Source organism: Porites lutea, chromosome 4 (assembly GCF_958299795.1).
Source record: "Porites lutea chromosome 4, jaPorLute2.1, whole genome shotgun sequence".
Lineage (NCBI taxonomy): Eukaryota > Metazoa > Cnidaria > Anthozoa > Scleractinia > Poritidae > Porites > Porites lutea.
Window position 1 is genome coordinate 25,017,764 of NC_133204.1, and position 22,037 is coordinate 25,039,800.

The 22,037-nt window shown below is 39.0% G+C and overlaps 3 protein-coding genes across 3 annotated transcripts in view; 2 read left to right on the forward strand and 1 right to left on the reverse strand.

The window, feature by feature from the left end:
• Positions 1-17,664, forward strand: part of LOC140933057 (WD repeat-containing protein 1-like) — a 32,753-nt gene extending 15,089 nt beyond the window's left edge. The window contains exons 11-16 of the mRNA XM_073382574.1: positions 713-866; positions 1,095-1,179; positions 2,541-2,651; positions 4,655-4,825; positions 5,657-5,801; positions 16,834-17,664. Coding sequence (XP_073238675.1) covers positions 713-866; positions 1,095-1,179; positions 2,541-2,651; positions 4,655-4,825; positions 5,657-5,801; positions 16,834-16,937 — 770 coding nt within the window. The 3' untranslated portion in view covers positions 16,938-17,664. The remainder of the gene's footprint in view (positions 1-712; positions 867-1,094; positions 1,180-2,540; positions 2,652-4,654; positions 4,826-5,656; positions 5,802-16,833) is intronic.
• On the forward strand, positions 9,507-11,574 carry LOC140932884 (uncharacterized). Its single transcript, XM_073382378.1, has one exon. The coding sequence runs from the start codon at positions 10,069-10,071 to the stop codon at positions 11,572-11,574; it is 1,506 nt and encodes a 501-aa protein (XP_073238479.1). The 5' UTR covers positions 9,507-10,068.
• A 1,712-nt stretch (positions 17,665-19,376) lies between the features above and the next one.
• LOC140934438 (protein mab-21-like) lies at positions 19,377-21,050 on the reverse strand. Its single transcript, XM_073384064.1, has one exon. The coding sequence runs from the start codon at positions 21,048-21,050 to the stop codon at positions 19,398-19,400; it is 1,653 nt and encodes a 550-aa protein (XP_073240165.1). The 3' UTR covers positions 19,377-19,397.
• Positions 21,051-22,037: the final 987 nt, after the last annotated feature.

The following is a 22,037-nucleotide window of genomic DNA, read 5'->3' on the forward strand; positions in this document are numbered from 1 at the left end:
GAAATGTTTTCATTTTTACGCAGAGAATGCATAAACCTACAAAAAGGCAGTTCACGAAAGAAAATGTATTTAAACTCCACTTTTAAAAGGTGTATTTTTGTGCTAAAAAATCACAAGAGTTGCAAACAATGGCCAAGAAATGTTCACAATTTTACATGATCCGCACATACGATTTCTGTGTTACTTAGACTCAGACGAGATTTTGTTAGAAGGAAGTTGGATAGAAAAAAAGGGATTAATGTACGTGTTTTTTTGCGAAGATTTCGTAAAATTTGACGTTTAAACCAATCAGAACCATAGTAGAGACAATAGTAAAATTAGCACCTTTTTGCATTCTGACGTGTTCACTGCGTTTTGGTCCTTTCCTTCTTATCTGGACCATTACTTAAGTTATTTCAAAAGAAGAGTTCTTTACTAGTCGTTAATCGTCCATAAGAGTACCTCTGTAGTGGACATTAGTTTAAGTTATGTCCTGCAAAACCGGGCCTATTTTACTTAGCTGCAACTGTAAGGCAATCAGAGTGCGGAAGCTCACATTACCCCGGTCAGATTTCTGCTGGTTGGTAAATATAATATAATTCGGGTTTGTCATATTCAGGTGTAAAAATTAAGCTTGTGTGTCGGGGGTGGGAGGCAGGATACTTGTTCATTTTTAGCCCGTGTTACTGGAAAACGAAGGGACGAGGTGAGATCAATACTTAACACTCTGTAGGTCAATGGAAGGTAGCCTCTGGGAATGCCGAGGTATTCAAAGGCCAAGGACACAAAAATCAGGTTACAGATATGGTTCTGAGTGATGATACTTTGGTGACATGTAGTATGGATGACACAGTGAGACTGACGTCAGTGCAGACTCTGGAATATGGGTGAGTGTGCCTGATTTGGCACCGAAGTGTTACCTTCCTAATTTTAGACTTGTTTTACACTTAAGCCTTAGGATGATACGTTTTCGTCTTTTCCATCGCTCTTGTACCATTTAATACCATGTTCAATTACGTCATATGTGATATAGTTATGAATATCAAACAGGTTGGTAATACATAAGAACTAGGCTTAAAAACTGCTCTCTCTCTAAGACTCTTTGTTGTTTTCAGGTCTCACTTTGCAGGGATGGCAAGTCAGCCAACAGGTATCGCCTGTGGCAAAGATGGCCTGACGATTGCTGCTTGCTTAAAAGAAGTAAGCGTTAAAACCATTTTTTGTCAGTGACTGCTTTAAGAGCTACCTTCCGCCATGACCAAGTGATAGGTGGCACATGATGCAAATATTTCCTTTAGAAAAACCTCATAAAAGTGGTGAAATTTTTTATTGTTTTTCCTCTTTTTTGGATACTTCGACCACCATAAAATGACCAAAAAATGCCATGGGATAAGGTACAAGAAGTTTGCTCCTTAAAAGTACAGATAAAACTCGAGAGTAGGTCTTCTTTTTGCAAGAAATCTTTACATGTTTTGCGTTTTACCGGGCCACTGCAAACCTGTTTTGCAGTAAGTGACTCTCCCATGTATGGCGTGACTCCTACGTAATTTCATCCAATCAGAGGTCATTATTCACGGAAATTGCAACAACCTGATTTGTTCTTTCTCATAAGAAATTAAGTGAAAAGGAGTAAATAGCCCTTTTAACCTTAACTTCAAATTATGAATTCTCCTTATTTACTCCTATACATTTCCTATTAGAAGTAGTGGGGAGATGTTATTGTACACCGTTTCTGTTTACGGATACGGGTAATCAAATGTACGGGTGGAACGCCTCTCACCCTACAGAAACAGATATGCTACCCGGAAGAACGATGATCCCTCATCTGGAAAATCTTGTTCTCTTTTTACACAACTGCGTCTGGGCTTACCCGTACCAGTAGGCAGAAACTATGTATCTTACGGTCACTAGTATTATGTAATACATCGTGTGAATATGTCCTTAATTCTTGCGACCACTCTATTTTATGAATTGTTGTTCACTGAAGTTTACCTCGGGAAATATGTTTTGTTGGCTATGACTTTGGCAATGAGGAAGGAAATGAATTAAAAGTTGATATGCAAAAGGACCTTATCGTCCTGAACATTTTAAAGTTGTACCATCTATTCAGCCAGAAACGTGATTTTTCACGTGAACATTTTTCTGAAAATCTCGAAAAACTGATGAGTTGGTAACGGGCTCGTCACCTTTCGAATGACTGCTCAGTACATAGTAATGGCTGAGCTCCGAGGCCTTCTTAAAAAATACGCGCTTGGTCATTATTTTTAAGAAGGTCGAGGAGCGAAGGCATTATCTGATTTCATCCTGTTCTTGGTATAGAGAGAGATATTCCAATCATATTTTCCGAACACACTTTTGACCCAAGCCTCAAACCTCTTGACCACCATCAATCAGTTTATTATACCACTCCTGAATAAACGTCTGAGCCGGGGGTGACCGACAACTTTCTCTTTTGAAACGGTTGTTTATATGGGGCCTGGTAGGAATCAAGAATTCCCGGCAGGGAAAGTGTTTGCTCGGTTGTGGGATATTTTTCTGACAAACTTGTCTGCTGCCAACAGATCGCTGTGTTACGTGATGGCAATCCAGTGTTTTCTCTTCCTGTCGAATTTGAGCCTCAATGTGCAGCTGTTCACCCCAGTCAAACAGAAGTTGCAGTGGGAGGAAAGACGGTATTGCTGCCCTTACTTATTTATTTATTTATTTATTTATTTATTTATTTATTTGTTTTCTTTTAGATGAGAATTCTGCTTCTTTCGCCATTATTTTTAACTCGTGGATAATCGAAGGGTATCTGATGAGTTGTTGTTGGCGCTGAAATATGCATATGTGTCACTGACTCACTTTTCTCGAGAGACTTCGCTGTCAGATATGAAAACGACATATTATCGTTATTGTCGAAGTGCACAGCAATCATAGTTTACTTTGGGCATAGTTAGTAGAGGAGACTGGTTATGAAAGGCGGAACACATCAAATGTAAACACAACAGTGCTGCAGTTTATGTTGGAAGCTAGCTGACGGTACTTAATCCTTATGTTTTCTGTTGGCAAATTGTGACGGAATAAGTTAAGGGGACGTGCTAATTGGTCAATTAGATCAAAATGCTAGGCCGGAATGCTACTGAATGCTATGCACCTTCAAGTTGACAGGAACATATAACAAAGGGGTCTGACGGGCTTCGTAACCATTCCACAAATTCAAACCTATGCCTTGGGCGGGCATTCACTCGTGCAACCTTGTGAACCGACAACTCTAAGGACGAGGTTGTCACCCGGTTGACACTCATGATTGTCGCCTCAGCAATTCCCTACGATCTTTTGAGGCTCCGTCCACACGTATCCGGATATTTGTGATTCCGCAACTTTTTCTTTGTCGATTAAAAAATTTCCACGTCCACACGTATCCCACACTTATCTGGGTTCACTCTAGTACTCAGGACTCCTCTGGGAATATTGGCAACAGAGCATGCGTCGAGGTTGCCATCTTACATACCGTATTCACGGTAAAGAACAGGGCTCGATCTTGTTACGTCACCGGATAATAAAAAAAAATATCTGGATGTAGCGCCCACACGATTCCGGATTCATGGCGTATTCAAAAATGTGCACTCTGGAGAGCAGATTCAAAAAGTTGCGGATTCGTATGCCGGATTCACTGGATACGTGTGGACGGAGCCGAATCCGTAGGAAAAAAGTTGCGGATTAAAAAAATATATTAAAAAGAAATGCTTCAGCATCAACGGTTTAAAAGAAAACACCGAAAATTTAAATTACTACCCAATTCTGAGAAGAAAAGTATCTAGAGCTTTATTTGTTTCTGTCAACTCACCGTGAATGGGAAAGTTTTCTTTGTCGCTTCTTGCAAATGCTGTCAACAGCGGCTACGATCAAGGTGTGCGTTGTTTATCTGCAAAGTTCTTTGCCCTGTTAACTTGCTGGCACGTACAATTTTCGAAAATATTTGCCTTCCTCTTTTCTCCGTAAAGTAACTTCTAAGAAAATCCCGAAATCACAAAACAGTGACAAAGCGACCTCGTTTTCCTCTGTAGTGGTAAACATAGCTTCGAGCGTACAAAAAGTCAGCTACAGTAAAGCACTTTACAATAAATCACGCTGTTTAAACACCATGAAGTCTTTTCTTGCCTTCAAAGTCATCAGCACTTGGATATTCGTGTATTTTCAAACAGGCTTTACAATGAAACTTGGCAAAATACCCAGTTCACGACAGCGATTTTGTTCCGCTTTAGCGCGGTGAATATAACGTCATAGTCCGAGATAGCTAACCAATCAGATTGCTTGAATTACCAAGATCACTGAGTGTGTATATACTAAATATATATAAAAAATGGATATGTGTTACCGGGCCTTCGTGAACATTTGCTGTCGATTCTATACAGTCGGTCGTGTAACGCTGCTGGAGTATTTCGTTCATAAGAACTGGCACGGTTTAAACTTGTAGTAACGTGTGACAAAGCAAAAACGGTCTGGATAAGTCGTGCTTTTAACGTGGCTTATTGTTTAAGACCTTACCTGAAGACTTTTACCTGCTTAGTGTCAAACTGTTGAAGAAAATACGCCACTGGTACTATATGCAAGCAAATGTAGTCAGACATATGTTTATGTATATATCTACTTACTTTCTTATTTATTTGTGTATTTATGCATTTTTTGGCAGAACGAAATATACGTATATACACTAGACAATGACACGCTGGTGAAGAAGACAAGTTCATCATTGTCTCATGTCACTGCTATTTGTGACTTGGCTTACTCTCCTGATGGTGCTTATTTGGCTTCTGCTGACGATAATCGACGTGTAAATGTGTTTAGCACAACTGATTATGAGGTATTTCACGCTGCATAATAATGAATAAAAAAGGAAGAAAAGGAAGAGTTCTTTTTCCACCTATTCGTTTCTGCTTCTCTTAAGCTTCCATTGTTAACGTCCCAGTGTAATCAAAGCGGCGTATTTATACTGCTTTGCTTTGTTATCGATCTCAAATGAAGGTATCGAATGTTTTCACTGCTCATTGTATTGACTCGGTAGTAGAAAGCAAGCTTTAGACCGGTGCTGCAAATACTAAGTCAGATACGCAAAAATAGCGGTGGTTATGCGGTGGTTCGGTTCTTTCCTTGGTTAAAAGTTTTTTTTTGTTTTTGTTTTCGGGTATAGTAGTGTATGATAATGATTTTAAAACAAAACTTGCAGTGGGCAACGGAGAAGTGTTTGTGTTTAGCCTCAGTGGATGAACACCCTCCGGGATCACTACATAACTGTTCATATTGTTTGATTAATAACCGTTAATTGTACAAGTCTTCTTAAACAAATGTAAGAAACTGTATCTTTGCTTAAAAATGAATAGGTCTTTGGATTTCTAGGAATAAGCCAAATTATATGTAAGGAATGGAGAGCTGAAGTTAAGCAGCACACCTATGCCACATTTACCATTTGTCATCTATTTTTAACTCTTTTTATGAGGGCCCTGTTTTCGTTTCGCGGTATAGTTTTGCAGAGGGAAACTAGAGGGTAGAAGGGTTTCGTTAATGATTCGTTTTTCATGGATTTACTCTTTGTAAAATGCTCGTTTTTCATCGCTGCTATAATAGGCTTAATCAGCCTTTGTAACTAGTTTAAATGTGACATCATTTACCTAACTTGTCATGTGTTTTCTTGTAGCACACTACCAAATTTGATGGACATGTGGCACGAGTAACCTGTTTGGCTTGGTCACCAGACTCTCGCTATATTGCAAGTGGTGCATTGGACACAAACGTACTCATTTACAACTTGGAAAACCCAAATAAAAAGATTCAAATAAAAGGTGAGTCATATGTGACAGCGGCACTCATTTAGCCCATACTTTGAAAACAATTTTCAAGAAACGCCTGTATCTTGCCTACTGCCATATTTATGGAAAATAGAAGATGGATTGATACAGTTTTTAGAGACTGGTGGCGTTTTTCTTTCGTTCTCCTTCTTAATTGACTCTTCATTGTGTTCATTCTGATATTTGCCAATTGTAAGTTACATTTTCACATCAAAACGTGACTTCTAACATTTACATATATCATCTTGCAACATCTATAACAGACATATTTGCAAGATCAGAGTCCCTCAAAGAAAGCGCCCTGGGTACCGAACAACTGTTTTTAAGAATGTAGATCTAAGGCAGGTGGCACTGAATGTGCAGAATTTTAATGACGCCCAGGACTTGGCAATTAGTGAGTTGAGCAATGATTTGTCAGTTGCTTTTAAACAGTTTAGTTTAGTTAGTCCTCTACGGGATACCAAACAGTTTAATTTTGGCTTGAATTTTGATTAACGTTTTGTATTATATAGTTTCTGACTAAATTTAGTTAAACTGGACAACAACAACAAACAAAAATCTTAGAAATCAGTCAGTCATTCAGTCAGGAAGCTCGTTTCTATTGTTTCTTTCGTTGTTGTTGTTGTTGTTGTTGTTTTTTCAGGCTAAGAAAGCTATTTTTCTTAATATTTATTGTGGTTGTTGTATTCATAGTCTCTCATTACGAAGACGAACGAATTTTTTCTGAAAATTTCTTCATTCGAAAGTCTTTATTACTGCTAGAATGGTCAGTATTTGTAGACTTATATTAAACAATTTTTGGATGAGGTTTTTGTGATATTCGTAATAATCAAAATCGAAATCTCCCGGCTAATTCTTCGCAACCAACCGTCGTTGCCCAAATTTGGAAGATGCTAGCAATATACCATCAATTGATATATTTGTTTCAAAACGAGTTTCATCGATGGTATATTGGCCTGGAAACGAGGCTGCTTGGGTAATAGACCATCGATCAACCTCGCTTCCAGGCGCGGCTGCCAAGCTGTTTATTCTAAAAAAGGCGTTCACGGCTTTCCGAAGACGAAATAACTGAATTTCCGACTAAAACCTAACGGAAGAAATACAAGAATACGGAAATACGCAAAACATATTGCTCGATGGATGGTATCTACAAAAAAAACCATCTCTTTTATATTTTGAAACCGTGCTGAGAAATAGGCCAAAGTTTTGAAGAACGTCCCCGTGGAGGTAATCTTGTTAAGAACTGAGGAATAATTTGAATGAATAATAAAGCAATTTTCATTCGAAGCAAATTTTTCTTTCTTTTCATTGGCCGAGAGCCCATCACGTGACCTGCAAATAACTGCCTACAAATAATGGTCTGCTCATGCGCAATGACGTCCAACTGTGTTTGGCTTTCACCGGCGAAAATTGTCTGATTGGTCGACGCGCGACCACGTGACATTGCCAAATTCAAAATGGCGGCAATACATCCATCGTTTGTTTATTCCAGTGGAAAGAAGTGAAATTGCGGCTTAATATGAGTTGCAAATGCATATACGGATATTTTTAGAATAGCCTAGACTTTTTATTATCCTTTTTCACCTATTTCTATGGGATTCGTTCCCTGCGATGCTCGCGTTTTGGCCGGTTTACCGGATTCAACTTTGCACTCTTCACGATCACGAAGGACAACAATATTTTTGATGAAAGCCGGGTCACTAGAAAGAACGGCCTTTGTTCACAGCTCTATGCAGCGGAGAAATAAGACACTATGGGTCCTTTGAAATTGCTTAGACACCTGGAAGTTATTTTATTACTTTTTTTACCGAAAAGATAAAGCAAAATTATGTCTTCTCCAGCAAGACTTACTAATTTATAAAAAAAGCTTGAATATGAGCTAAATGTCGCCCCATGTAAGGTAATCCGGAATCCGGAATCCAGGTAATTTTGGTCTGTGGAATCCGGAATCCACGGCTTTGGAATCCGGAATCCAGCTAATGGAATCCGGAATCCAAGCATTGTAATCCAGAATCCAGGTTGCTGGAATCCACTCTGTTGTGATGGTTCCAGGGCCTCTTCTTTTCCTTTAGCGACTGTTGCGTGAAAATCTCATGTCGCAAGGACGCGCAACACCCATGTTCACGCGTGTTTCACTCGCAGGAACATCCCTTGTCATTGTGACATATCGGGTATCAATTTGAAACAATGGTCAAATTATAATGACGTGACAGAATCCCAGGGAGTGATTCATATTACTGTATATTATCGCTCTTTATAAGACACCCTTTCGACCTTTTTCCCCGTTGCGCTTTAGGAGTCGGAGGTTTAGATTCTTTTCCTGTTTGGGCGCAATTGGAACTAATTTTTGGATTTCAGGTAACGTCAAAAGAATAATAATATAAAGTATCCTTATTCTTGGCCGTAGTATCAGTAGTCGCGGTGGTTGCAGTTACTGGCTTCTTTCAGGCACATGTCATCAGTGTCACTCAAAGAATGACATGCTGCACGTGGTGTCGACGTGGTGTCTTTCATTCAGTCCAGATTCAATCAGTCGAAATCAGACATCTCGAGAGATCACTTCGAATTTTTTTCTCAATCGATCGTTATCAATCTTTGTCAGCATGGGGAAGCACAAGAAAAAGCATGAGTCGGAAAGGTACGTACGTCTATAAATTCGGTGTTTGTGACTTTGTGATGGAAATGTTTTGGCGGCGTGGTTTTGAATAGATCAGAATGTGTGAAACAGTAATCTAAAACTTCGAGCAGCTATATCTGTCTGTTTCTATCATGTTCAGAATTATGAGCTAACTATCTTGCAAATTTATGTACAGGAGTCCAAGAAAGAAAGAGAGAAAAGCGGAGAAAGAAAAGATTAGTTCAAGGTCTGTGGAGTTGTCGTTGTTTGTTCTATTCGTGTTTTCTGCTCAAAAAGCGGTGGTTGTGCGAACACTTACTGAAGCGTTTCTGTGATCAAAATTATATTCGAAGGTGACAGCGTTTCCATACCATTTACATACATGCTAATTAAATAGAGCATTTGATCAATGAAACGAACATACCAAAGTGAATCCAAAGTAAATTATCGAATTTACTTCACCGTAGAGCTCCGGAAATTGCTTGAAAAGGTCTTCTTCGCCCTTGTAGTTTGTGCATGAGAGAAGATAAAGTATGCACAAGACTTTTCCTATTGGTTTGGGCCACTGACTGCGATCCCAAGCAAAAGAGCTTTATGAATTCCATGCTAGCAGACAGGGCGAAGTACCCCTACCAAGTCCCTATTCCTGACTGTCCACACAACATCAAGTCAGTACGTTCTGCAGAGTTTTGGCATTAGATTGACATTGATGGATACCTAGTGAATGTAAGGCTGCTTTTGGTGCTACGTAGAGAATACGAAGACATCAAGAAATCAGTTTCATTGAAAGCAGTTCGAAACAAAGATCGGATGGATGTAGAAACAGCAGTGGAGATTCACCGGAAAGCGATTCAAGATTCCATTTCAGATGAAAGAGTGAGCACAACATTAGTTCCAGAACTGGAATTCAAGCACTGGAAAAAGAACGGGGCCTCTCTTTTAAGCTACCCGGTAAGATTGGCATTCTCCCAAAAGCATAGCAGGCTGTTTATTACCGATAGAAGTCTCCATGCGGTCTTCATGGTTGACATGCACTGTCCAGCAAATGTCACATTAATCGCTGTTGGTGGTGGTCAGCCCGGGCACACTAATGGATATGGCAACAAGGCCAGATTTAGAAACCCAGCTGGTATTGCGGTGAAAGAGAGCGGGAAGCTGTACGTTTGTGACCAAGGAAACGGAAGAGTTAGAGTAGTCAATTTGCGAACGCTTTTCTGTCACGCTTCCCAGATTGTACAAGGGAGCGCCGAAGAAAGCCAAAGTGAGGAAGAAGATTGCGCCGGTAGACGTATCCGTAAAGTCCATGTACACGATCTTTCCCTTATTTCTGAAGGTAATGTACCGGATCTGGTGTCACCATTTGCCATATGTGCGTCTGCAAAGGGTAGCGTTGAACTGTTTGTGTCAGACGTTGGTCTTGGCAAGATTTTTTCAATTTCTGGTGTTGTAGACGATGAGGAAACTAACTGCGTCGGCCAGTTAAATGAATTGTTTTGTTTTGATCGATCTAGTTTATTAACTTCATTAGCCTTAACACGTGACGAGCAATACTTGTTAGTTGGAGACGGGAATGGTTCATGTATTCATCTTTGTCAAGTGAGAGGACGATTGAAACTGAGAACAATTTAGAATATTCCAGGCCTCATGGGTATTGCAGTGACAGATGGTGGAACCGTGTTCTTGTCCTCCAGCAAAGAACACGCACTGTTCAGTTTGAAGGAAGAAGAGATGCTTGGGGGTAAAGAAACCCTAACAAAAGTGTGTGGAGAAACTGCAGGCCATCGTGATGGTGTCCAAAGTCGATGGAACAAGCCTACTGCTTTATGCGTATATCGAAACACTGTTTTCGTATGCGATACCGGTAACGTAGCAATAAGAATGTTGACGTCAGCAAAGGGACTGATCCCCCTGCAAAGTAAGATGGCCCAATGTGCAAACGTGTTCCGACTCGACAAGAAAGCCAAAGAAGAAGACCTACCACGTACATTTGAAGATCATGTGAAATCTGTCGAGGAGTTGGTTGCATTTCTCTCTAACCACGAACAGGAAGCCCTGGAGAGGACGCGCAAGCGAAATACCAACGGTCCCGACATGACCATACCTCGATGCACCCGACAGTCCTTCCTCAGAGTGCTAGAATCGCTGACCAGCCTTACCAACACGCTAACGGAGATTGGGCATAGTCACCTTCTGGACAGGATCTGTTTCGAAAGTATGACAACTTTGGGCGTGGAATGCTATTTCAAAGGAATGCGAGCAGACCACGACATGCCTACAGTGGCTAACTACGCTTACAGAAGAGCGCGCTGCGTGGAAGACGATATGCTGCGCATTTACCAGAAGGATTTCTCATATTTCACTGGGCCCAATTCATATTATCCGGAGAAAATTATCAAAGGTGAACCCCCAAACATCAAGACGCGACCAAACAAGCTGTCAGCAATCACTGAAGGAACAAGTAGCAAAGAAGAAGACACAAGGCGAGAAACTGTGATGCGAGAATTTGCTAAGGAGTATGGAAGAGGCGTAAGACAGGAAAATGTCCGCTCAAAAACGAAAGAGCTAACTGGCACCCTTCCTTATGCCCTTAGTATGTGTCCCACTACCATCACAGCCTCATTAGAGGAAAGCGTTGACGTAACAACAGCCTGCCAAGTTGTGGATGCTAATGTGGCATTGCGGAGTACGGCTGTACGGGTGCAAACCATTTACCAGAAAGACGACATATTGGCAGTAAGACACAACCGTAGAAGAGAGATCTCACCCTTCTGGTTAGCAGTTCTTCTGGAGGATGTACAAATAGAAGTGAATGGTGGAAATTTTGTGCAGCAAAGAGTATCCCTAAAGTGGCTAAACCAAACAAGTGATTCACTAACATACACCTCCGGTGATGTCTGTAATGGGAATTCCCCCAAGTGCATTCTAACCCGAGTACTCGACTTTTCTTCCGATGGATCAGACATCATTTTAACAACAGAGGAGGATAACAGGCTCTGTCGAATTGCTAATGGGGACTACGGTGACGATGATGACAATGAGAATGAAACTGCACCACCAACTGAGGAGGATGAGGGAGAAGTATCCCTCCCGATAAGACTGCCGGGAGTTAGTTTATCAGGACGGAGAACGACACGGTTTATTCTGAGATAAACGTTTCCGTTGCCTGCGTAGCTTGTAGTATAGTAATTGAACTATCTTCACGCTATTTGTTGGTAAACTGTAACTGAAGTTTTACATTTCTGTGTGGCAATTAAACAATTCGGAGACGAATTATGTTTGAACCTGAAAAGCACTGATTTTGGCAATGTGTACCTCTTTTGTTATTGTTGACGCCGTTGTTATTATTAAAATAAGAATAGCCCTTCCTCGTTAGTATTTCTTCAACGATGTGGACTCAGTGGACTTCAGAAACCGCTCCTATATTCATAATCCTCACGGGTAAGGCCAAGAATCATATTTTATACTTATATTTTATATAAGACAATGTACACTTCGGGTAAAAAAAGAACAAGCTTTTTCGGTGAAAACAAAGTACAAAGGAAACGTTGAAAACCAGAAAATAGAATTTTGAAATCTGGAATCCAGCCACTTATGGAATCCGGAATCCACGGATGTGGAATCCGGAATCCACAGGCATGGAATCCGGAATCCACAGCGTGGAATCCGGAATCCAACACTCTCTTGGATTACCTTACATGGGGCGATAAATGAACTGTAGTGTCTGCATTCATGTTCTTTCATTGCAATTTTAATATCAAAATTTTAAAGCCGTCTATGACCGAGCAGGTTTTTTTTTTCTTTTTTTCTTTTCAATGGTTACTGTGCTTGATCTGAATAAGATAATGAAATTTTTAAAATTAGGGCAATACTATATATAAAAGAAGAGAACTTTGATTGCAAATATGTTAGTTGGAAAAAATACTGATTATACTATATGATCTTTTTACTATATAGGTTAGAAAAGTGATGAGTAGTCAAAAGTGCTACAAAGGAGTAAAAACCCAGATCTTTCCATTAATAAATTTTATTGACACTGTCAGGGACATATACTTTGCTTGAATACACATTTGTTCTTGAAAAATCTTGTTTGTGAAGCTGCACTTTGTTTGATTCAGGATCAATCAATGTTTTCTGAAGAGAAATGAACAATAAAGTATGTTAGCATGTCACTACTTCAACACTGCCTTAGCCAACAACTAAGAAGAAACTCAACTTCATATAAAAACAAAACAAAGTGAAAAATACTTCACTGTAAACCAACAACCGCTTCAAATATATATCACATTAAATTCATGCAACATGTAGACCTGATGAGAAGTTTATAGGAAAAGAAACAAATGATAATTACAATGAAACTATAATGTTTGAATGAGATCTGTATTTGAGAGTTTTCTCATAATTCTGACAGAAGATCAAAATAGGAAACTGCATATCCTACACAACTGCATTCATCAACATGATCCAACTAAAATTTCATGAAGACTAAAAGTTGACTCCAAACTTTAAACTCCTGTAAGGTTTTTCCCAGGTTTGAATCACATTGAATGCATATTTAAACAGTAATTAGATCTGTGAAACATTAGAACAGTGTAATGTCGTGGAAGGTCTGGGACATTACTGAGACTCTAACAAAATCCTTTGGTGCGAGTTCCAAAGCCGCCTACTATTATTTTATTATGAGCCTGCTACTTAAAAACTTTTTGACAGCCCTGATATTGCACAGTAAATAAACACTGTTGGATATACACATGCAAGCGGTCCATGACCATCATGCTACCTATCCCTTAATCAAAAAACCTACAAATCGCCTTTTGCTGACTTTTTCACCTGATTTTGCATTAAATAGCCAGATTTGGTTGTTTTATGCTGAAAAGTGGATTTTTCTCAAAAAGCTTGGTACTTTGCTTACAGCTACAGTGTACATTGTAGAGCAGTCCCCTTTTGCTACGGCCCAAAGACTGGACAAAGTGAACTCAAATGCTGTATTAGCCAATGGAATATTTCTAAGATGCATTTATGCTGTAGTAGCTAATAACATAAGATGTAAGAACCTGTGTTCCTGTTTCTTTATGATTCGTTTTACAAGGGATTTGAATCAGAGATCGTTAACATTGCCAGTGTCAAATGCTTGCTTGTCAGGCGAGTCGGATGCGACAGTTACACCTCAAGATAACTATCTTATAAGCTAATACAGTGTTACTACATGTACATCTAAATTATTATTTCTTAGCTAATACACTGTTTGGGTTCTCTGTGGACAAAGAAAACTGTCTGTAATAATGAGCTGTCCATAAAGTGGTGCTTATAATTTCATTTACCAGCAGTTCTTTTTATCTTACTATTCCACATGGTATAAAAATTTAATTACGAACAACTTACTATTTGAAACTGGCTACAGTGTTGATGGGATGCTACAGTGTACAATAATACTTTGAAGGGTCTGACTGCACTCTTATCGATCATAGTCATTGCCTCCTGTGAGCCAATTCATGGATGAATTTGATACATGTACAAAAGAAAATCCAACACTCAACAATCAGAAAGATGTAATACTATGTGACCTCATGATGGAACTTAAAGAAAGGAAATGTATATTATTTTTAAGTTACATGTATTTTCTTTACCTTTTTTTTAAGTTATGTAAATTGGTCTTTTTTTGAAGAAAATGAAACAATGTCAAAAATTAATGTTTTGCTGTGCATGCATCAATCATGCAACCATGAATTTGACAAAGGTTTGGAATTGAAAACTGGACAAGTTTGTACTTGATGTACCAAATTTCTCACCGGCTGAAACTAACAAGCATGATGTGCCAATTTTTGGCTCGAGCTGACATCGTAAATAAGAAAACCCATATTTTGGAAAGCATTTTTTAGCAAAACAAGGACTGATTATGCGTATACATATTATAAAACTTAAAAGTACTCAATCACAATTAATAAATACACAGTACAGGTAAACCCCCAATGCTAGCAATCTTCTGTGACCCAAAGAGGGTAAGTATGCTGGTGTAAAAAAAAAAATAACTCCAAGGATTGCTCTACAGAGATATAACCATCCCTTTTCAGGGCTGTCATTACGTTTTGAAACAGCCATAGCAAATGCAGATTCACCCAATACAGGTCCCAAAAATTTAAATTACCACCTTGATTCAGCTTTCCACTTTGATCACCTGTAACATCAAGTGAGCTCAGCTGTAACAGGTGTTATGGGTTACGGCCCCTGCCTTTTTATTTTACAGCTCTGCCTTTTTATTTTAGACAATTCTCAGTTTATGAAAAGCCAAAACATTTTTATTCAATCATTACATGTAGATCTCATTACACTTTTATCCTTCTTTGGAACATTACCTGCTATTTTTCAAGATTATTTCACAAAAAAAGACTTTACATAATTATCACAAATATACCTGATCAGCATCTAATATAAAATTTTATTCTAATATTGTAGTCAATTTTTTATTGCAGTTAATTTATAATTTTCTGTTCTTTTTGTGTATGGCAATGTATGCTAAAAATAAAAGAAAAAATAATATTTATGCTGAGATACAAAATTAACTGTGCACAACATACACGTATACATAGATTAACAGCCAAAGAATTCTCAGTGAAATACAGAGGGGCAAATTATTATGGAACAATCCACCTGAAAACATTAATGCCATAGCTGATTAAAAAAGATGTCTAAGTACAAGTACAGAATAACTTCCAGTAAACGTTCAGGAAATAGTTTAAATTGTAATATAAGGTGCCAAACATGATAGGGCCATTTTTGTTCTCAGTTAAAAAAACAACTTTGTGCACGTATAATGCATGTACGGTTTCTAGGGAAAATACTATTTTTTTCACTTTCGATCGATCAAAATCGTGTCCCATTTGACACACATTCTAAAGAGAAAACGCGCTGATTTAGATTTAGCGGTCTTCCTATTAATTATAATTATAATGATTATTATTCGGTTGCTCAAACGGCCCTCCACCGGCTGTACCTTTCAATTTTCTCTCGTGTTGGACTGTGGGGCGAGAAACTTTAACCTGAGCATAAAATGCCAGCGAAGCTTAATAAATAAAAATCCGAATGTTTGAGGATACACTGAACTAGACCTCCAGAGGGTCCCTGAACTTCAAAGATGCAAGTCGATATTTGGTACGAAAACGGTCCACACGTTTAACACAACTGCCGCTTCCGTGCACAGCGGTACAAGCTAATTTATGTACATAACAAAGCCCAATAATTTTTCTTTCACTTCTTTACAATTTCCTGTTGTACCGATGTGCACGAAACTAACAGTAAGCATAGAAAGTTAAAATTACCCACCTTTTTGGCATGCCTTTCGCACCCATGCCGGCGATTGCAAAGCCAATATCTCCGACAAATACCCACCACTGGGTTTGTCCGCCGTTTCCAAGGCGCTACATTTTCTAGAGAAAACATTCCACTCAAAACTTTCACCAAAATGTTTTTTGATCTCTTACTATGGCAAGAAAACCACAACGCTATCACTGTCAAAAAAACAGCCATTATTTTTTTCATCTCAACCGGCATTTTTGCCTCAGAGCCAATAACATTGCGCGAAATAGATCACGTGTCATTTTTAGTAGAGCATGCGCAGACATTTTTCGCCGGTGAAGTGTTTGGCTTAAGTGTTTGGCTGCAAGTAATATTCTGCACATGCCTAAAGGAAACCGTGTTTTTCTCCTTCTTGCGATCGCTCTTGCGTGAAAATGGCAGATCGCTTCGCTTCCCGACGATATTCATTAAAAAAAAACAAACTCGGTGATCGAATGATAAAAAAATTATTGAACTCGGTTATCGCAAAATATCGTGATTTGTCAGTGTCTCGCAGATCAATTATTTGCCTCAGCCTTCGTCTTCGGAAAATAATTGGTCTGCTCGCCACAGACAAATCACGATATTTTGCTCAACCTCGTCCAATAATTGTTAATTATTATCGAACTCGGCTTTCGTGTGATGTGAATAACGCAGATCTCGGAGGATGTTATCCATCTCCTCCTTCATCCTCGGTGGATAACATCCTCCGAGATCTGCATAATTCTTCACATCATACTCGACCTCATTCAATAATTTGATTATTCGGAGTATCATAAAATACTGAACCTAATAATTTTTGTATTATACACTTTTTGAAGAACAAGAACTATCCACACACTGTTGCACGGAACACAGTTTGACAATGTTCTTCAAAACATGTATTGTGCGCGCAGCCTACCGATTAGTCAGTTATCTTTGGACAGAGGACTACATAATCTTTAGGTTGCACTGATTTCCTAACTTAACTGTAGGCTTGTAGACAATGAGAAGACAAATAGTGCGTACAATTTATAATAATAAATGTTACAAGCTTGCAGTTAAACGTTTTAGAAACTGTTATCTTGTGCGGTATTTTAGGTGCCCACCCTCAAAGCGTCATATCCCGTGTCTCGTGGCTGGACAGTAACACCTTAGTCAGTGTTGGACATGACTGCTGCATCCGTTTTTGGTCCATATCGTAAGACTAACCTCTCTGCCTTCCATACCTGTCTGTTGAAGTCTGTTAGACGGAGGAAAACTTTGTTTAGCGCCATGTTATCGAAAAGCTTGTTAATATGTGGTCAGTTGCCCTGTATTCCTAGAGAGCGTTACCAACCTTTTGACCAACCTATACTTTTTTCTTAACGTTGAGCTAATATTACTCTGTTTAGCTTTATTTTGAATATTGTTTGTTTGTTTGTTTGATTTTAATTTGTAATTATGGAAGGACCTTTATTGACTAGTTTCAAATCTCCCATAATACTCGCTATGTGCCCTTCCCACCCCCCAAAAATAAAGTGTACATAAGTTATTGTTTTCATATGCAGTCAGGAGCCAGGAGCATTTGGAAAACATAGTTTATGCAAAGTGTGGGGCAAACAGAATGTATTATGGTGGATTTGAAAAACAAATAAGAACAAGTCTAAGCCTGATTCTCTGATGTTGACAAGTCTCTTAGGAGGTTAATGGTGAGGGAACTATGAAAAGCTCTCGGCAGTCGTAGGAAAATGGGCCTTAAGAGTAATTCCCTTTAGTTTGATCAGAATATGATTAAAAAATCATCCTCTGGAGTGCCCAGTTAATTTCTGGGTCCTCACAGCGGATAGTTTTCTAATTACTCTGTTTGCACCCGTCTTGTAGTTTAACAGCAAAAAAGTATTTCTTGTAGATCTATATTGTTATGATTTGTAATAAAAACTAGTTTTCAGCGTGGTGTGTGTTATGTTGCTTTGTTTAAGTTGCTCACATGATTTGTTTCTTTTTCTGATTTTCAGCTATCAGTCATTTATATGTAGGCGCGTGCCGAGCATGCGATTTTTCGTTTGTGTTTCGTAAAGCAAGGGATACAGCCGCGAGAAAACTGAGCCGAAGTCAAACGAGAAAACGATGGGGAAGAGGCAAGGGAGAGAGGACAGACAGTTGTTCTCTCTGCCTTTTTTCTCACACCCATCCCCTATTACTTTTTCATTTAACTTCTTACTTTACGAAACACGAACGAAAAACACAGACAAAACCGCCTGCTACGAGGGTTATATCAATTCTATTCCCTCGTTATCCCATGTTATAAGAAAACAAAACATTGAAGTATCAGTTTTTCAATTTGACGATATTCACATTCTGAACAGCTATTGAAGCACTGTGAATGTTTTCATCATACCTTTATACAAATTACAAGTTTAAATTAGCGACATTTAATCTATAAATTTATTGGTTTTCTTGATATCATGCCGAAGTCGCATTTTGTAGTCAAACCCTGTTGAAAGAAAAATTAACTTTTAGATATTGGCATTGTGCATCCGCCGCAGTCTCCATCTTCTATGTGCGCAATTTTTAATGGCACTCCACCTGTTTTTAAGTCCCAATTTTTTCCTCAAAAATAATATACTGAAAAGCAAATTGAAATGAAAAGTAAACTGAAATATTTTTTGAAAAAAGTAAAAATAAATTTTAAAAAACCTACAAACAAAGGAAAGAAAAAAAAGTAAAAGAAAAATGGACAAAGAAAGAAATTAAAAAAAAAGGGGGGGGGGGAGAAGAAAAGAAAAGACAATATACCCAAAAAAACTCTATGGCCCTGTTAGGCCAGCATACGTTAGCGATAGTGGTATATTGTTTTGCTGGGTAGCCAGGATTTTCCACTTTAAATCCCATCAAAATGGACCCTATTTCTGTGTCTTTTCCATGGTTTTGCTTAATGGTTATTAATCCATTCGCTTCGGCTTTTGTCAGTAATCCTGGCATCAATTCTGTTAGCCCTCACCTCGGTGCTGTCCCATAATGCCTTCGCACATTCACTCTCATACAGTAGTTTGGGTTGGGTCTTTGAATACCGTGCCTGCACTTCTGAAATAAGATCGTAGATCTCTAAGTGGTTCAAAGGACAGGATACTAAGGACTACATTGCACCTGGCGATCTACTTAGCTTGAATGAGTGTCCTATTTCCTGCCAGAATGTCCTGTACTATTTATTTAGTTCTATTTACTCTCATCGTTTTACCTTGGCTATATAATTTGGTCGGTAACATCTGTTCGTATAGTTCTTGCATGGCTGCTAAAGGGTGCACTACTGCTGATTTCAAGCTATGCATACGTGTAAAGAATTACCCCAGCGTTATCATGAGCTAGGACCTCCCATCCACTTTAAGTGCCATTCATCTTACTGTATTCTAGAGTTTGCCAGTGATTTGCTATAAGAGTCTAGTTGTACCCTAATTACAGCAGTCTTTCCTCCTAATTTCTCCATCCTTTGTGGTACTACTTGGACTGAGATGCTGTAAGATTAGTTCTATCTATCAATCAGTTGATAATAGAATTTATAAATTATCCTCTTCACTTCGACCTCTTGATCTCGATATGTAATCCAGAAGCTTCCTGTGACATTTCCAAACCTTTACTGAAACTGCTTTGCACCAAAGAGATATTAACCATACCTCTTTCTGTACTTAATTTTTAAGGTACTTCAAAGGATCCTGCAAGATATCTTTAACTTTCGTAGCTAGTATTTTGACAACTTCGGGTTTCAATTCGTTAAACAGATTAATCGTTGGAACGAAAAAATGGTAACAGTCGTGATTGTTTAAGCATTTGTGAAGAGCTACTAACATCTCTAAAAATCTTTCGGCCATCATGTTCTCGGCCCAATCTTCCTCTTTCCAGTGCTTCTTACTCGCCCACATTACAATATTTTCCAGGTGCAGCAGCAAAAGACCTTTAGGTCGCGACAAATCTCTTTCCAGAAGAACTTTCAAAATGCGTAGACATTTCTGTTTGCCGTCACAATCAGACTGAAAAAGAAGCCGTCGAGCAGAGCAAAAGTTTATATTCCACAAAGAGTCGTTATCTTTGCCTGTTGCTAAGCCAATAAGATGCATCCCTCCTCGAATAATCTTGTTCTTGACTTCCACTTCTGGCCACTTTTTGGTGCAATTTCTAAGCCAATAAGCACAAAGAGGCCAGTTCTGTGGACAAACCACGGCAGGAATGAGATTGACGGTGAAGGCGACGGTAGCTTCTGTGTCTGAAAAAGACACTCGCTTCCGTGTTACTCTGGATCCATTCTTTAGAATTCTCCCAGCTGCTTTGGAAACTATGGCTGCAAATGCTTTACACAACTTTTTTGGCGAAAAATATAATTCGCCCGGCTGTGTTTCTGTACACCACTCAAGTATCTGACCACTCGATGACGTAATAGGTGACGATGGTGCCATGTTTGGTGATGACGTCAAACGTAACCGTGCATATCCGGCAGGTGTTTTTAAATCCTCGATAACAAAGTCATTTAGGGTTGCATTTTCAAGAACAACAAGTATGTCGACTTCACTCCTCGACTTTATCTCATAAAAGCTATGAGCGCTCATTCTACGCAACTTGAAACTGCTGTCGAGTCGTTCTACCTCTGCCAAGACTTCGTTGACCGTTTCTTCGATCTGCTTCATCGTGTGTCTGAAACTTAAACGTTCCTTCTCTACTATATTCAAGTAGAATTCGTTTATTGCTTGTGAGAGCTGTTGCTTTGCATGCACAATTCCCATACTGGAAACTTCCACTACTTCGGTTTGAAAATCCCAATCGGCTTCGCTGCTTCCCTCCGTAACGAGATGTGCCGAAGACATACGACCACTGTCCTGTGTCATTCGCTCGTCCTCAGCGTGAATCGATACAGCATCGTTGACTGATTTACTTCTCTCAGGGAGTGGACTGAAATTAGAGCATTGAGATTCGTTTGGAATTTTTACTTCTGACGACGGCGTCCCTGATTGATCCACAAGATCATTAAACTGTTGAGGCGTGTTTTCTTGCGCAATATGTCGCTCATTGTTATAAATCGATACACCATCGTTCGCTATCATTGGTTCTGTGGCCACTTCACCAGACGAATCCTCGTATTCTCCTGATTCATCGTCGTTAGTAAAATTGAAGATTGCCGACAAGTCCAATTCTTCGCATGAATTTTCATTATTTGACAAGTTCCAAATATTTCTTTCCTCCTGAACCCGCTTCCGTGCTTCTTCACAATTTTGTTGAAGAAATCCATTCAACCAGTGATCAGAATCAGTTGGTGAAGGATCGTGGATAATAGACGCCGATCCCTCCATTTGCACTCACCAATTATTCACCTTTCTCCTTAATTTGTTCTCTGGTTTGTGTAGTTAAATACTGATTATCTGAAGAAAAACGAGTGTTGCTGTACTTTACTCTATAAAGGGGATTTGGGGAAATTGTAGCCAAACGAACGCGATTCAGTCGACGTGATGCCAAGGAGAAAATACTTTCTTTGAATTAGAAAAAAAACACACGCTAATAAGCCAAAACATTTAGTGTGTAGCTAAGAAACATGATGCGTTTGTGGTCCAACGATAACGGCATTGGTTAATTGATCACTCGCAAACAATTTTAAAATTCAGATAACAGAAATTAAGGGTGGTTATTAAATATTGATATATTATCTAATAAGTAAGCACCTATCAAGTTTTAAATATTGTTGTGATTTCATTTGTAAGAAAGGTTCAGTAGTTCTCTGATGTGAAGGACTAAGGGTGATTTGATTAATTTCCTCATAGTAAGCTGAATTTCTCTCAATTTCGTCACATTTTCCCCTAAAATTCATTGCAATCTGCGATGAACAGAGATGGACTAAGAGAAACTTGTCGAGGTTAAATTAAACCTCCCATCTAAGTCACTTTAAAACTCCGGAAATGTTTTTATCGTAACTTGAAGGAGAGAACGGCACAGGCTGCGAGGCGCGAGGCAACTCAGTGAGCGACACACAGCGCAATGATTTCAGAAACTCGTTAGACACATACGTCTATTTTTGTTCTTGTGTGAAAGGCATTTTTCAAACACTTAGTAATTTATGTTTTCTTGGTACACAGTATCCTTACTATGTGTGAAATAAAACACTAACAACGTGAGAAAACATGTTTTCAGATTCCCCGTAACGATGGAGGGATTCTGGAAGATACAGCTGTTTCGAGGAAGGTTGTCGGAAAAAGTGAACGCGACAATCCCAAAAGGTATTGTGGGTGGTTTTGATTTCACTGTTCTTCAAAGAAATTTGAAAAATGGCACGAGAGGCCATGGAC

What these genes read in the sequence shown, in the direction of transcription:
- LOC140932884 (XM_073382378.1), top strand. Translation starts at nt 10,069, where the DNA reads ATGGGTATTGCAGTGACAGATGGTGGAACCGTGTTCTTGTCCTCCAGC.
- LOC140934438 (XM_073384064.1), bottom strand. Translation starts at nt 21,050, where the DNA reads ATGGAGGGATCGGCGTCTATTATCCACGATCCTTCACCAACTGATTCT.